The sequence below is a fragment of the Crocodylus porosus genome, unplaced genomic scaffold, assembly GCF_001723895.1.
Source record: "Crocodylus porosus isolate Cpor-Errol unplaced genomic scaffold, CroPor_comp1, whole genome shotgun sequence".
NCBI lineage: Eukaryota > Metazoa > Chordata > Crocodylia > Crocodylidae > Crocodylus > Crocodylus porosus.
In genome coordinates, this window is record NW_017728923.1 from 18,955,218 (window position 1) to 18,971,872 (window position 16,655).

A 16,655-nucleotide genomic window follows, 5' to 3' on the forward strand; every position below is an offset into this window, starting at 1 on the left:
CCCTGACTAGATCCCCCCTGACCCTTGGCCTAAGTGCGCCTCCCCTGGGGCCTGAGGGGGGCCCAGTGCAGGGGCTGATCTGGTCCCTGCTCAGGAAAATGGAGGCAAAGAAGTCGTTAAATAGGTTACCTTTGTCATCTGGTGTGACGACCAGATTTCCTAGCGTGTCCTGCAGGGGCCCCATGTTACCCAGTACCTTTTTTTTTGCCCCCTATGCATTTAAAAAAGGACTTCCTGTTGTCCTTGGTCCGGGAAGCTAGTCCCAGTCCCATCTCCGCCTTGGCCTCCCTGACTGCCCCCCTGCAGCCCCGAGCAACCAAGGTATAGTCCTCCCTGGTGATGGCTCCTCCCTTCCATTGGGTGTACGCCTCCCTTTTAGCTAGGAGACATTCCCAGATGCTTTTGGTGAGCCATGGGGGCTTGTGTGCCCTCCTGCTCCCTTTGATTCATGTTGGGATTACCTCGCTTTGGGCTTGGAGGATTGTCTCCTTAAGGAGTGACCACTTCTTGGATACCTGGCTCCCCTCCCCCCCTCCGGGACCTCAGCGCTTCCCCAACTATTCTCCTTAGGTTGCTGAAGTCCGCCCTCCTGAAATCCAGGGCTGCTGCCTTGCTGCAGGCCTTTGCCACCTTGCACTGGATGGTGAATTCCAGCAGGCGATGACCACCGTTGCCCAGGTGGTCGAGCACCCGCAGCCCCCTCACCAAGGCATCTCCCCTGGTGGGGCTGTGCACCTCCGAAGTTAGATGGAGGTCCTGCATTTGGGCTAGGAACCTACGTGAGACCTGGCTGACTGCTCTTCCCAGCAGATGTCTGGAAAGTTCAGGCCCCCATGATGACCATATCCTTTGACCTAACTACCTCCGGGAGCTGACTTAAGAATTCCTGGTCTAGCTCTCCCCTTGGCTGGGTGGTCTGGAGTAGACTCCCACCGTTACGTCTCTCTCCCCTCGACTGCCTTGTACTCTAACCCGGAGCACTTCCGTGTGGCCCCCTGCCTCTGTGCTACCTGCTGAGGATGTGTATTCCTCCTGGACGTAGAGCGCCACAGCTCCGCCTTTCCTAAGGGGAAAAAATGCTGTCTCACAGCCACAACACAAGAAGAAAGCAGCACTTGACTAATAAAGCCGGTGGAGTTTCACTGAGCTGGAGAAAGGTATGGAGAGGAGGGAAGGGAGAGGGTTTTTTGTGCCCATCTTAAATTTTCCCCCCTGCCTGGCGCGGGGCCAGTCCCTCAAGCAGCGTGTGTGTGGACTGGGGTTTTGGTTGCAGCCGTGTTCGTCTAAGGACATGGTCAGGCCGGGCTCTCTGGGTAAATCTGATCTCTTTTAGTAGAGCAACTGAGCAGTTGGAACAAAGTTCATAGCACGAACGACTGTGCCCCTGGAGGCTGGGGGCACGGCGACCGCACATGTGGCAATGCAACGAGGGGGTGGTGAGCGGTGACCGCCCGCAGGCGCCCCTGCAGCTTTGTGGGCGCTTTTTGCAGGGGTGCATCTGAGTCCCAGGGGTGCATGTGCACCCGCCTGCACGTCACTGATGGTTCTTGGCAAGCTTTGGGGAGCAAACACCCTCCTCCAGGCAGGGGAGTCTCCGCTGGTCTGAGACTCCAAGGAAGGAGAGAAACTAAAAGTATGCCAGGACGTCAGTGAGACTGTAAATGGGTGGAAATTAGGGAAACAAAAGGTAAAGTGGGGCTGGGGGGGGTGAGTAAGGGAGGCTCCACAGTAGTAGATTTTCGAGGCAGAAAAGAGTCTGTGAAAAAGGAAACAGCGGGAAATCGGGAAGGCAAAGGAGCTTTTAAGGGAAAGCGGAGCTCTGGGGCTCCGCATCTCGAGGTGCGGTGCCGTGCGGCCCGCAGGGCCAGTCCGCCGCGGGCGCTGCCGGGGCCGCACTACAAGTCCCAGCGTCCTGCGCGGTGCCGCCCCGCCCCCGCGCCGCGCCGGGCAGGAAGCGGCCCCGCAGGGCCCGGGCCGAGATGCCGCTGCTGGTGCGGGGGCGGCGCGTGGAGCTGGGGCGGCCCGCGGGGGGCCTGCTCCGAGCCCACCCGCACCTGGTGGTGAGGGCGGGGGCTGCGCTGGGGCGCCCAGGGCTCCGGCTGTTGTCCCCCGGCGCTGGGAGGCTTCGGGCAGGGGCGCCGGGCCCTCCCCGCCGGCGCCTCGTCCCCCTCTGCGCCCCCGCGGCGGTCCCTCTGCTCTGGCTGATGTGGGATCCGCCGGTTCCCATTTGGGAAGTGCGCTGAGCATTTCTGGTCGCCAGGAGCCCTCCCTTGCCGGCCTCACTTTCAGTCACTTTTGCCTCTGTTTTATTTTTAGGAGAAAGCAAAAGTTCTCACAAGCCAGCCCGTTCAGACGGTGGGACCCAAAGGACTTCTGTACGTCCAGCAGAGAGAGTTTGCAGTGACCACCCCTGAAGATGGTAGGCGAAGCTGTGATGACAACCTTCGATGTTGAAGCAGCAAGCAGGACGGGATCTTAGTGTCTTTCTCTTCATTAAAATAGGCTCCGTTTCCATTCTTGGATCCGACGATGCGACGACCTGCCACTTGGTGGTGCTCAGGCACACAGGTATGGTAAAGGAGGCCTGTGTTTCTCAAATAACCTGCGCCCTTTATTTCAGTTTGATGCTTTAAGCTTCCCTGGGTGCTTAGTTTCATTGTCGTTGTACTTCCTAACCTGTGTTGGCCTCAGCACTGTGAACAAAAGCTGTGCAAGACCTTTTAATCCTACCCCTGGAGTCTGCTGGGTTATTGATAATTGATGGGGTGGAATTCAGATTCCTTGCTGTAGCTACAAGTTACGCAGGAAGCAACTTACGGGTGACTACAGGAAACTGAGGGAGTGTAGGTTCTCCTCGTGCCTCTGCAGGTTCATTTGTGTGATTTGAGAGAAGTCACTTAACCCTTTTTGGTGGCTTTTTCCTGTAAAATGGCCGTGCTCTCACTGCACTGATACAAAGAATAACAAAGCAACGGTGGTGGTGTTAATGGTGCTTTGCATGATGTGAGATCTGCGGTCAGGTGAACGTTTTCTCATTTTCTGCCTTTCAGGCAGCGGGGCTACCTGCTTGACGCACTTTGATGGATCAGACACAGAAGCTGAGGTGTTGCTGATCATGAGTTCAGTAAAGTCTCTTTCTAGCAACGCAGAATGTGGAAGGTCAGCTCTGCTCTGTTTCTTGTGTGCAACATTTCCCCAGGTTGCTACAGTCTTTCAGGTGGGAAATTCTAAGTGTGCTCATTAGGGACTCAGATGAAGGTAACTGCTTGCCCAATATGAGCAAGTAAACATCTCAGTAAGAAGCTGTTTCTGCAGTTTCCTGATATTTGTGTGCCTAATGACATAATACAGCTAATAACTTTCCCTTTTCTAAACTTGCTGAGAACCGTGAATTTTTTTATGTATAGATTAATTCATTGTTTTAGATTTCCTTCTAGCAGTGATTTGATATAGAGCTTGCAAATAGTCTCTTTGTAAAAACATCACTGTGTAGTCCCATGTTTATTGTCTTCTGGTGACTTTTGTCTCAAATGTGCTTAGTTTTATAAATCGCATTTTGTTTTGCAGTTTTTCCTTCCTTGTCCTAAACGGAGATTTGAGGATTTATGTAGGACTTTTCTGGCTCTCACAGTCTTTCTTAGTTGATGATATGGGAGACAGAAAACTATACAGCACTATCCTTTTTGGCTGTTTGCCTGTATGTACCTAATAGAAGTAAAAACCGCTTAGTTGGCAGATGATGAACTTTCGCAAGTCAACTCCTTTTGAAGGGGATGCTTTTCATATGGTAAATCTTCAGCACTCTGAAAATTGGGCCCCTTCATGTGAAGTTGAGCACTCAGAACTGACAAAGGTGACTAGTCATCTTTGAAAACTTCACCCTGGGGGCAGACCTCCTGAATAAAATGTGGCTGTGGGCTGCAAATCTCCACCCCCTGAAGGGCGTGAGCTGCGGATACTTACCCTAGCTGCTTATCCCTGTCCCCAGGGGCAATGGAGAAGGGAGAGGGTAGCACAGGTGTCAGTGAGCAGCAGGGAGGGCTGAGGTGGGCATGGGTGGCACAGCATAGCATATGTGTGTGCCACCGATCCCCTGTATTGGATCTAATCTTTTTGCGGGCCAGATCTGGGCTGTAGGCTGTTGACCCCTGAGTAAGTGGATTGTATTTACAGACACTTCCCAGAGGAGAGCCCTGCCTTATGATCCAAGGTAGTGGTGGCCAAGTCACTGGAGTGAGGCTACTTTGTATTTCGTTGACCTTTGTCCCAGTTTTTGATTTAAGGGCGTGAGTGCTTCTAAATACCATTAAACTAAGGGCTATGTGTACTCAGTGCCATGGTTTGTGCTGCTCACAATATAGTAATATTATGAGCATAATATTCCCTATTATGTCTAGAGCATGGAGCCATGAGCTAATAAGCAAACAACTGGAGCATTTGATAAACAAAGGAGCCTTTTCTAATGATCATTTACATTGTGGGCTGGGGATTATAATGTAAAGCTTTTCACTTTGGGATGTCTTTTTTTTTTTTTTTAATTGCTGTTTCCTGTTGTTCCATCTTTGTTAGGCTGGAAGTGCACCTAGTTGGAGGTTTCAATGATGATAGGCATTTATCACAAAAACTTACTAATCAGCTTCTTAGTAAGTTCACATTTTTTCCACTCTCATGTCCAAAACCTAGAGTTCTGACTAGATTGGGGCAAATTTTGTGTGTGATCTGAATCTCCCATCATGAAACAGAAAGAAATCTGGAATCACTGTTTTTCTCCATCTGAGAACTTAAAGTATGGCATGGGATTGTGAGATTTATATCTGTGTGATGTACAGGATGGAGGATGTGGACTTTTTAAATAGCGATTTGCTCTTGGCTTGTCTGTTGGAGCAGGATATTAAGAAACAAGATGGGTGGATTTATTCCTGCCTCTGCTACTGGCAGGTTACATAATCTTGGTTAAGTGTCTTATCTGTCTTGTTTCTAAGTTTTATTCATGTATAAAATTGATAGTATCCATCTTATGGGGGAAGGGGTGTGATATTTAATCAGTGTCTTGAAATCCTCCCATGAAAGGTGTTATGTACCTTTATGCCTGTAGCATCAGAAGTGTACATGCCACTCAGATAAACCAGAAACGCATATCCTGGCCCCAAGTGCTTTAACCTGAAGAAGCTGAGCACCTTCAGTGAATTTTGGGGGGCCCTTGGTCCTGGTTGAAACCAGTAGGAGTTGGACACACTTTGTGATTAGACAAGGACCAGCAAAGGTTGTCTAAAGGGGGTTGGGGTTGGCAGAGGAAGTATTCTGAGAGGCATCTCTGCCACTCAGCTAATGAGTCCTCCTTCCTTATTGGTGTGTGTGTGGAGGCTGGAGGATTTGACTGTGGGCTAATAGCCCAAAAGAGAGAGCCTTCTTGTTTGGCGAAGGAATTTTCGAAACCTATGCTCTGACTATATGTTCTTCAGAGAGGAGAAAAAATGGCTTTTGCTTGCATTGAAAGTAAAAAGGACAGTTAAACAGTGAGTTCTGCTGACTGTATAGTAAAGAAAGCCAGAGATCCTACAATGCTAGAGAAAGGCATAAAATGTTGATAAAAGTCTTTCTCATTCAACAAATAAGTTTTGATCCTTGCTAGCAGACAGTTGCATGCAAGGTGCACTAGCTAAGGCTTTATTTCATAAGAAGAAAATATCGAGCCATCCCTGTAAAAACAAACAAAAAAAACCCCATGCTGATTGATTATCTATGCCAGGAACAGTGGACTAGACATTTTTTCTGCTGTCAGACTGGGTTGCCCATCTAATTTATAGTACATAATGCTGACCTACCCCCTAATCTAAGTACAGTATCTGCTTTGACATGAAGCAGTTTTATACCCTGCTGTTGCTGTTGTTGCTGTAGGAGCTTTTGACCTCCAGCAAGATGATGTCCATTTAGTGACTTACTGCGTGACAGGTAAGAGACTTAATATTTTTCTACTCATAAGAAGCTGTTCAAGCCCTAAAACAATATGGGAGCGTCTTGATCTTGAGGAACATCACCAATCATATCAGTATCGGCCAATATGGGTCGTTAATAATCAGCCATTGGTATCGGCCCAAACATTCTTTATCAGCGCACCCTTAGAAATTTCTTGCTCGTGAAGTTAAGGGGTTAGGGACTTTGGGCAGAGCCAACCACAGCCCAGCACAGGAGCTCTCCCCCATGATGCCCTTCCCCAGGGCCCTTTAGTCCTGAAGGGCTGATTCAGTTTTCACCTTCTTAGGGCATGGATCTAGTTCATGTGATAATAGTATGTTATAAGTTGGTTCTACATTGTCCACACACTGTGTTTGCAATGCTTGGGCCTCTCTCTTTCCCTTTGCAATGCATGGGCCTCTCCCTGAGTAAGACTACATTAATGCTGCTTGAAAATAAATGAATATCCTGCTGGATGGCTGCTAAGATGAACATCCTGTCTGTTCTCTTTGTAATAGAATTAAATGACAGGGAGGAGAAGGACAATCATTTCCCAATCGTGTATGGAATTGGTGAGTATAGCACAACTTGGGCCCTGACTGTATTTCTGATTTTCTAGTAAATGTGCTATTCTCCCAAAGTTTGCTAATGCAAGTAATACCATAAAGCACAGGATTTAATACAACTTGTTAGGACAGCACTGCTGGTAGTAGGACTTGGAGCCTGGCTCTACTTGACAGCAGTAGTTCTGCTGTTGGGGAGATGCTCCTGGCATTCCAGAAATGCATGCGTCTCATTGCCCCTGGCTTTCTTCACCTTCTTTAATAGGCAGGCAATAGAGTGCAAAGGAGCTGTTCTGTGGTGGCACCTGTTCCTTAGTCTGTCTAGAAACCAAACTTCTTTCCACTGTGCTTAGTTAATTTTTCTGTTCCTCTCTTATCTACCAACAGTGCAGCATCATTGGAACAAAACTTGGTGGGGTCTTATTTTCAAATAAGCAGTATCCTTTAAAAAAGTGATTCTTAAGCAGGGTGCTTTGAGACCCTTTCAGGGGTGATGCATGTTAGCACAGGTTGATGTGCAAATTTGATTCACAAAATGGACCCAGAGGCTTCACATAAGAATCCATAGTGTTAAAACCATGCTGACCTGTTGTGGTCTTTCTGAGCTCTTTGTAACAGAAGAATTGCTCCTGTAGTAAAAAAAAAAATAAGTGAAAACTAAGAGCATTTTTTCTCGGGTCTAAAAATGTTGAGATCTACTGCTTTAAACTTTCCTCTGGAAGATTAGAAACCTCCCTAGGCAGCATTGTGAAAATAGAGCAAACTAGGGGCTAAATACAACATTTCTTTATCAATGCCTTTGACATAAGTTGCTTGATTTGGCCCTGAAGTTTGCTGGTTATTGTGTCTTGGTTTTGCTTGTTTGGAAGTGTGTGTGGGTAGATGGATATAAGTCATTGGTAACTGATAACTGCTCTCCCCCCAGCTGTGAATGTTAAAACAGGAGAGATCTTCCACGCAACTTTTCCAGATAAGGGACCAGATGAGGATTTACGTTCAGCCCGTACCTTAACAGGAGCACAGGTGAGTGAAAAAGGTATAGTTTTAATGGGGTAAGAACATGACTAACGGGGGGGGGAGGGGGGAGTATCAGTGGCTTATGAGCGAAATTCATGCTTTGTGCAGTGGTAGTATCATAGCCAATGAGTTTAATCCTAGGTGTGATTATTGAAAACTTTTCCCTTGAGGAGAAATGGCTCTGACTGATATAATGCCAGGGTGTAATCAACAACACTGGCCTTGTAAACTTTTGCTTCAAGAGCTGCCGTTTAAGTAGGGTAACTGTATGGGACAATGTAAAGTCCCGGACACTGACCCCTCTACCCTGCCACTCAAATCAGCTGTGCTGCTGCAGGCAAAGAAGGGGGCAGGGCAGCATGGTGCAGCTCTTGTATTATTATTTAGACAGCTAAGGGAGTCAGTAGCCCATTAGTGACCTGTTGTTCTTTACTCCACAGGTGTTAATCATCTCCCCTCTTTATGGTCATTCCATTAATCAAGCTAACCTATTTTAGGAGAGTTTTGCTGTCTGCTAGGGCTTCTTGTTTCACAGCTCATGCCTCTGCCTCCCTGCCCCATACCCATGATTCTCGTTTAAATTTTCACCAGCTGGCTAGAACAGGCCTTCAAAATCTGGGAGTGTCCTAGTGAAATGTGGACATATGGTCACTCTGTATCTAAGGAAAGTACTGTATTTCAGTAACAAGGCTGGAGTTTGTGCCAAGTCAATTTGCATTACAGTAGCTGCTAGAACAGGGATGGGCAAAATGGCAATCTGGCCAGTGGCCGGACTCCATTTCCCAGCAGCTCCTCTGTCAGTGTCACTTGTGGCTGGTTTCCATGGAGATCCCAGCAGTGGCGGTGCTGTGACAGCAAGGGCCCAGGGTTTCCATGGAGACTGGCCTCAGCAGTGCTGGGAGGGTGCACGGCTAGGTGGGGAACTACCATGTGGCTGGGGCTGGGATCTTGCAGTGGAGACAGTGTGGTCCAGAGCTGGGATCTGCTGCCCGCATGTCCCTGCCCAGGGCATGCGAGCAGCAGATGGCAGCTCTACCCTGGCTCCAGAACATGCTGTCACTGCTGCAAGATCCCAGCCCCAGAGCAGCTCCCCATCCAGCCCCCCACTGTCACAGCACTGCTGGAAACTGGCTGCAGCAATGTGGGCAGGGGCTGCTGGGAAACAGACTGCTGCAGGCCCAATCCGATCCACAGGTACAGACTTTGCCTGCCCTTGTGCTACAGGCTCCAGCTAAGAGCAGGTTACCTTATGGTGGGTGCTGCATAAACACCTAGAAAGATCCCTTTCCTGGAAAACTTGCATCTTAAATGTCCCCAGCAGATGAAAGGTGAGAAGATGTGGTGGTAATCTAGTTAGGAGTGGGGAATAGGGCAAAACCCACTAAATTTACTTAAGGTTAAATCCAGCTCTCCTAAGTGTTAGCCTGCAAGATTGATCCCTACTAGAAGTTGTAGATCCCATGTATAGGATCTGCTTTCATGCAAACTCATGACAGGATGACTCTCACTTGAGAGAGGATTTATGGTTCTTGGTTACCCTTTGACCCAGAGAGGGAAGACCTTCTCCTTTCTGGAGAGTTATGGACCACAAGCAACTAGATTGCTTTTCACTCTGAGTGCTGGGTGCTCCCTGCAGGGACTGGCCTTGCAGTTGATTGGTTCACTTGCTGCTCTTGAAGGTTGAAGAAAGTCTTTCAAAGTCTGTTTCCTGTCTTTAGATGATTAATATTTATGATGCAGAGACAAAGCAACTCCATATTGGACCTTACTTCTGGATGCCTTTCCCACATGTGGATTTCTGGCTGGAGCAGGATGATGAACAGCTCTTACAGGTACCCAAGGAAACCAGTTTTTAGTTGTATCCAGAATTGCTAATATCATGTCTGAACTGGTGGCTTTTCTGTGCACTGTTGAAGGGTGGGTGTCCTATCTTGACAGTGCAGCTGGAGGGACAGCAGCCAGGAGCTGTTCCTATCCTGGGTTGACCTAGCTCACAATATTGTCTTATTTTTCAGAATCTTTCCACGTCTCCTCTGGCTGAGCCACCCCACTTTGTTTCCCACATTAGATCTACGTTAACGTTTTTAAAGGATCACCCGTTTCCACAATACTCCCTGTTCCCTGACAGAAAACCACGCACCTATAAAAAAAATGAAGAAGGGTTATGGGTACAGGTTTGTTCTGACAAGATTTAACAGGCAAATCCGGAAAGAGACCAGGAAGGTGTGGCCTTGCCAACAGAAGAGTGACCATTCTGCAAGGAGTATGTTTCTGAACTGATGCTGATTCTATCTTCTGCTGTCCCTCAACTCTGATGCTTTTCAAAACAAAGTATTTTGGCATTTACATTGCATTTGTTTGCACTGTTACTTGCAAAAGGGAGCAGCTGCTTTTGAAGTCAAGAGTTTTTCTGCCCTGATGGAGCTTTTTCTCTAGTACTTTTGGTGCTAACAGGTGTATGTAGAGGCCTCTTGAAATCTACCTTGCAATACTCAACTCAAGACAATCAGACCTGTAAAAATGATTCAGATATTTCCAAATACTTGTGAGAGCCTAAAAAGCCTTTTTGTTTTGTAAAAGGGAAAATATTCCATACTACGTTTCTCCTGAAGTAACAATCTGTTAACCAGTGCTGCTTTCCCATTCTGTTAGTCATCCACAGTTTAGATAACTTAAAAGTATTCACTGCTAGTGGTAGGGCCATTGCCAGGCCAGTTCCTCACTTGTTGACCCTAAAGTGGAAGCATTGAAGTGTAACCATTGTTTCTACAGCCTATTTTTGCATTTTAACAAAAAAAGAGACAGACTGACAGAGATGTACTTAGTCCCATATTCTTTATAATTAGGTATAGTAGTAAAATAGTTTTATATGTAGCAGGAGTTTAACAGCCATTCCTGGAAATACCTTCTTTGTTACAAAAAGCTTAAAACCTACATGAACGTAATAATCTTTATGGTATCTTGATCAAATTCTGAGTACTGGTTACAGGTGTATATCCTTAAAGTCTTGGCAATTTGTTCTGTAACCATAGCATTATTTGTTAAGCAGATGTATTTTGCTGGCTGTGACAACAGTATTTGAATAAGATCTGTATCTCTTAATTTATATTGCATTACAGCTGCCTTTGTCCTATGACATTTTTAGTTTTGTGTATTTTTAATAATGGTGTAGTTTAACCAGTTTTGGGGTCTGTTTTTTGGTAGGAAAGATGGTATATGGACACACACCATGACTCAGTTAATGCCATCGTGCCAACATGTAGAGCTGACACAAACAAAAAGTATCCTAAAACCATCAATTGAAAAAAGGACTATAAACACTTGATGATAGAAAAAGCATGTTCACCAAATTTTCTAGTGCAATCTACTGTACATGGGCTGGTAAGTTTCCATAAAAACTTTGAAAAGTTTGGAGTTAAGAGTTTAGATAGTTTGTACATGGCACTTTCCTACCAAGACCCCAAACTGCAAGAGGGTCTAACCTGCATGAGTTTAATACTTCAGCATACTTTTCTATCAAAGTGCCAAAAAGGGGCTGTGTGTAAACCTTGCAACACACCAGCAATCTGAGAACCAAGTGGCAGTAGCTTGAGAATTGTAATAAAACAGCAGTAATTGAATTATGTTTTCTGAATTCAAGGATTATTTCCAGTGGTATTAAAACGTTGCAGAGCTCCTAGCCTTTTACTACTCTGCTTTCAAGTATCTTGTCTGTTCCTTCTGAACCAGAAGTTTCAATAGGAGTAGCTCCTTTCACCCTTCTCTGAGTTATGAGTCAGTCATGTGATTTCTTGTAGTTTACCTTCTGCGATTTCTTTTTCCCTTACCCACCTACATGCTTACTTGGTATTTACAGCTTAGCTGGTGCAACTGCTTTGAATTCAAAAGAGCTGACTTACCCTGCTTTTTTTTTTTTTTTGCAAGGAGAGCTTTGATGCCATGAATACATGTTCTTTATTGTGTTCTGGCCACCGAGTCCTGTTGTCCCTCTGCAGTGATCTAGCTTTTTCTTTACCCATCAAAACTAGCTAGCAAAACCATGAGGGGAAGACGACACAATACTTGGAACACAGAAATTACATGAGATGCTTTATCCATGTCTTAAGTACGGAAGACTCCAGCTTCCTCTTGACTCGGGTGTTGTCATCCAAATGCATACTAAAAACAGAAGCTCCTCAACTGATGTATGTGCTGTTATAATTATGAGCTAGTATGCCCTACAGCTGGATTTTTACACAAATGAGGCAAGAGTAGGTATCTTATAGTTAAAAAGCTAGTTACTGAACTTTTACTAATAACAAGTCTCAGATACAATCATTTGAAGAATTTTTATTGAAACGTTTGGGTAGTATCTAAAGTACATAACTCAATTCCAACAAAACTGCTATTTTAACCATTTCAAAATATAAAAACATTAAAAATTAATTTTGCTTTATGTTGATAATTTTTTCCCCAACAAATTTACCCATGTTAACATATGTCATTGCACCAAATAAACTGATAAGGAAGACAGCCTGACTTATGTTTTTGCACTTAAGAAAAATTGCACTCTGATTTGCCTAAATACGGGAATCAAAATTACAGCTAAATATAATTTTAAGGCTTCCCAGTTGCACAGAATCTGGGTGTCCAAGAGGAAAAGTTAGTTGGCAGCGCACTTAAAGTTGACAATTTTCCTTATAACAATATCCAACCCACTAACGCTAGGGCCAGCATGATGCTACGCAAGGTGGTAAATTACATATCTTATTTATGTAAAGGGAATGCTGGCAACAGTGTTAGCAAGTCAGTTTTGGAGGACTAGGTCAATTAATGTCTTCTACACTATAAAGTTTTTCTGGGACTTCCTTAAGGAGAGGCTATTGCAAATCCTGAAGGAGTATAGTCAAGTGACTCAGTAATGCAGAAAGGCTTAAAGTTTTTGATTCCGACAAAAGCTAGCCAGATTCTAATGGATTTTAAGCAGTCTTAGTTGATATGATTAACTTATAGAATTTATTTGGATTTGTACAATATCTACAAAAGGTGTATTACCATGTTAGTCAAAGTGATAGTGTAGAAACCATGAACTTGACAGGTTTTCAAGCTTTCCTAACAGGTATCTTTAAAAATACACACCAGAAAAAGACTCCGATGACATTCTATACAAAATGTGTTCAGTGAGATTTGGTTATATAAATGGCGTGCAAAGGAAAGTGTGTATAGATTCTCATCAGTGAGAGACAAGAAGTTGTGGCATGCAGAGGCACTATCACTTTCTAAAAGGCGTAAGTCAGTAATATTAGTCCCACAAGATCAAGAAACAACTCTGGACTGCGAACAGCAGTGGGAAAAACTGATGGATGCCAGTTCAGCCATTTCTATGTACACAAGTATACATCCCCTTTACTCACAATTGCTGACCATCCTTTTACTAAGAGGCAATGAATTTTTAGGGATTAGGGATAAAAAAAATCCAAAATTCATCCAAGAGAACTGAGATGAATTGCAATGCAGACAGCATGTCTACCTAAGTTCGTTCTACAGTGGAGGCAAAATTGACATATACCTATATAAAGAGATGGTGAGCAACTGGCAGGCTGAATATAAATTAGAACCACTTTACAAACATTACTAGGTGCAGTTGTATGTTCACTCCTAATCCTACCTGATCAACTCCTCAAGTACTACAATGCCACCTGAATTCCTACAGTAAACATCACCTTTTGCCAAATGATTTCTTTCGGCAATGTTTACAAATAGTTTAATAAATGAGATCGCTTATTACTTTGGTGATATTAATGTGTATATGATTAAAGCAAATGTAATAAGTGTACAATAAGTGTTCGTGCCCTTCCCCAGCAGACGAGAGGGAACTTTCTCACTGATGTATTTGTGCAAAATTCCAGTTAATCATGACTTACAGTAGCTGTTACTGTACTAGCACGTGGAACTGTTGACATTTTAAATGCAACACCAACTTCCCTGTGGTAAAGGGAATGCATTTTCTGTACAAAGTCTCAAGCCACAACATCAGGGTTTTTTATCTTAAGCTTTCCTGTTCCTTTACTTTAATGCAGTCATTTCCTGATTTGGGGGATTTGTCACTTTGGAAATCTTCAGTATCTCTGTTTGTTGCCTGTGCCATTTCCTTTTGCTGCTCAGATTTCTCTGGCTCGGAAGCCTCTTGCTCTTGTACAGCGAATGAAGTGTGGAGCTGTTGCTCCATCTTTTCCAAGTCATCTGTGTGACTGACTGAACTGGTCTCACTGAACCCATCAGAGCTTCTTAAAGATCTTTTAAAAAGCTTTTGACCTGTAGAAATATTTATGAATAAAAGTATTAGAGGGCAGGAAATACATAACTTAATGCATGTAGGCCAGGATTTTGAACAGTGGTTGGCTGCTGGTTTTTGCATTTGTAGCAGTGAGTACCATTTTGCCTTTGCATTATATTCACTTAAACATTACAAGCACTTCATGAGCACAGAAGAGATGCAAGTTTTTCACCTTCCCTCTGTAATGGTTTCCCCCTGCAACAGAGGCTCAGTTAAGGCTTGGTTGAAAAAGAAAACAAAAGCCAACCAACAAGGAAACAAAAACAAAACCCCAGTTTATGTCAGGCAGAGCATGCCAGTAGTCATGTTAAGTCAGTTTTGAATGCATAAATACATCAGCAGCACTGTTTTGAAGGGGTTTCTAGTAATGATCAACTATGGAAAACTGGTCCAAGGCTAAAAACCAATTCTCTCTCACGGCAGAGGAAAAAAGGCAAGCTAACAATAATAAAGCCTCACCTGTTCACACTTTGCTAACCTACTGTTGTTTACTTGGTGAAAGGAAGAACCAGCTTTACTGCTGCCTAGTAGGGCTGTGCAAAGCTTCAGTAACCAAGTTGATTCAGTGGCCAAATATCCAAATCAAAATCAGGAGACCCTTTAATTTTCTTGAATCGATTTGGAGAGATTTGATGATTTGGGCAGACACAGCTTTAAAAGGCTTTTTTTTTTTTTTTTTTTTTTTAATATACCAAGGTACATGGTATGAATGCTCATGAATGCTGAGATGGTGCAGCAGGGGGCTCCCTAGCGCACCACCAGCAGACCCAGAAGTGGATCAGAAGCACTCCCGGTCCACTTCTGGGTCTGCCACAGGGTGCACTGGGGACCCTCCCCCTGTCCCCTGGCTTGGTGACTGATGCCTCCTGGGTCTGGGGGGGCACCTGGGGTCCCCCCATATCTGATTGCCAAGTTGGGAGAGCGGGGTCTGCCACTGAGCATATGGGGGAAGGGGGGCTGCGTTCCTGTGGGGGACACTATCCGCCCCACCGTTCATGAGTCATGCCTGGTACCTTCAGGTACGTAGGAAAAAAACCCATTTAAAGCTGTGTCTATGGCTGAATTAGCATCGAATCTTCAGATTTAGATTTGGCTGAATTGAAATTGGGACAGTGATCCAAGTTAACTAATCGAACATGGCCTGCTTCACACACTCCAACTGCCTAGCAGACTTTTAATAGCTTTTTTATGGTACAGTCACTGACATGTCATTACTTCCCCAACACATTAGGGGTTCCACAAAATAGCCAGCTGGCAAAGCAAATTCACCACACAATAATGCATTGTTACTTTTTCTCTTCCCAAAATAGCAGAATGTTGTTTACCTATTAATTCACAAAACTGAAAAGCCTTCAATATAATCTCTGATATTATCTAGTAAGAGCCCTGGAGACTGTGACACTGCTGGTAAAGGACACCCCTTTCCCTAGTCTGCAGAGCACGACAGCAGAAGTGATCTGATTGATGCTTAGGCAAATTTGTTTAAATCCAATCTGGATTGTAATTTATGCATTGGTCATTAAAAGCAACTGATCAGGTCCTACCAAAATCAAAATCAGCACTCTAGTTTTTGATGTGGGCAGTGTACACTCCATTAAACAATAAGACAGTTTGCCTTTTATTCAAGCGGAAATTTCGATGCCTTAGCGAACTACTGGAAGTGAATTAGGGAGCTCACCTGGAAGTCTCTGCTTGGTGCGACCAGAAGTAGGAGTTGGGGGAGGTGTGGTCCCAGTCCCCTGCACTTTTGATGCATAGGTGGCTTCTGTGGATTCTAGGGAGCCTGCAAGGGAAGAGAGTCTTGTGTAAGAAGCAAAATTTTAACTGTTGACACCACTGAGCTAAATACAATTGGAAGCAGGTCACATGCCAGCTTAACACATCACTTTGAGCCAGCATCTCTCTTAATCTTCATTTAACACTCCTGCATCATCCCAAGCACACATGGAGTCCCCCTCATGCTGTACATGCCAGTCTCACATGAAGTGGTGCCATCCCACTCGGGTGCAAGGCTGTACCCCGGGCTGTGAATACAGGACGGAATGTGGACTAGAGAAAGATGCAGCGACGCCATGCTTATTTTATAACATTCTTCTACCAGTGAAGATTTCTTCCCCTGCACCAGCACAGCCCTGAAATATTTTCAGATTTTTTCTACGTTTTCCATCCCTATGACAGCAAGGTTTTGAAAGGAGATCCCACAGAAGTGGGGAAATCCTTCTCAAGAGGATCCTGGTCTTTTTCTTCCAAAGAAACCTTCCATTCTGCATTTCCTGCATCAGTGATGAAGTGCAAGTTCCTGACACAACAAAAGGCGTGTCTCCCTTTCCCCCAGTTTTCATAAATAAAGGTTGCCTTGATAATATAATGACTAGAGTCACTGGCTTACCCTCAAGCCTCTGCTACATTATGTGAACTTACAACGTCAAGGACGACTGGCTGGTACTTTACCAAGACTGATTTGTAAAAGCATCATCCGTGCATTTTTTTTGCATCAAAACAGACATGCAAGTTACAAATCCATTCAAATACAGCAATAATTTGTCCATCCACACATGTATGCAGTGAATTCCCTTCATGACTGGCTGCCAGATAGCTGTTTCAAGTATATAACACAGTCAAAAACTCAGTGGATGCATCTAAGCTTTCATTATTGCACTCTAGATACTTCACATTAAGTTTAGTACTTGGATAACAAAGTACTAAATCATAGTTTCTAGGGTCAGAAGGGACCTGAGCAGATCATCTAGTCTGACCCCCTGCCATGGCAGGAAACAGTACCGGGGTCAAATGACCCCAGCAAG

At 44.7% G+C, this 16,655-nt stretch overlaps 2 protein-coding genes across 6 annotated transcripts in view; one reads left to right on the plus strand and one right to left on the minus strand.

Annotated features, from left to right (window-relative positions):
- Positions 1-1,930: 1,930 nt before the first annotated feature.
- Positions 1,931-11,220, plus strand: NTAN1 (N-terminal asparagine amidase). Of its 5 annotated transcripts, none has more exons than XM_019540148.1 (10): positions 1,931-2,060; positions 2,317-2,419; positions 2,503-2,568; positions 3,051-3,159; positions 4,570-4,643; positions 5,899-5,952; positions 6,474-6,527; positions 7,444-7,541; positions 9,254-9,367; positions 9,551-11,220. In XM_019540148.1, exons 1-10 carry the CDS (start codon positions 1,980-1,982, stop codon positions 9,728-9,730), a joined length of 933 nt encoding a protein of 310 aa, XP_019395693.1. In that variant the 5' UTR covers positions 1,931-1,979; the 3' UTR covers positions 9,731-11,220. The 5 variants fall into 5 exon arrangements, with proteins under 5 accessions (XP_019395693.1, XP_019395694.1, XP_019395696.1 ...); XM_019540150.1 differs by having other exon boundaries at positions 1,965-1,991; XM_019540149.1 differs by lacking the exon at positions 5,899-5,952.
- A 624-nt stretch (positions 11,221-11,844) lies between these two features.
- PDXDC1 (pyridoxal dependent decarboxylase domain containing 1) overlaps positions 11,845-16,655 on the minus strand; it is a gene marked incomplete at its 5' end in the record, with an annotated part of 17,394 nt that continues 12,583 nt past the window's right edge. Inside the window, 2 exons of the mRNA XM_019540168.1 lie at positions 11,845-13,829; positions 15,530-15,634. Coding sequence (XP_019395713.1) covers positions 13,558-13,829; positions 15,530-15,634 — 377 coding nt within the window. The remainder of the gene's footprint in view (positions 13,830-15,529; positions 15,635-16,655) is intronic.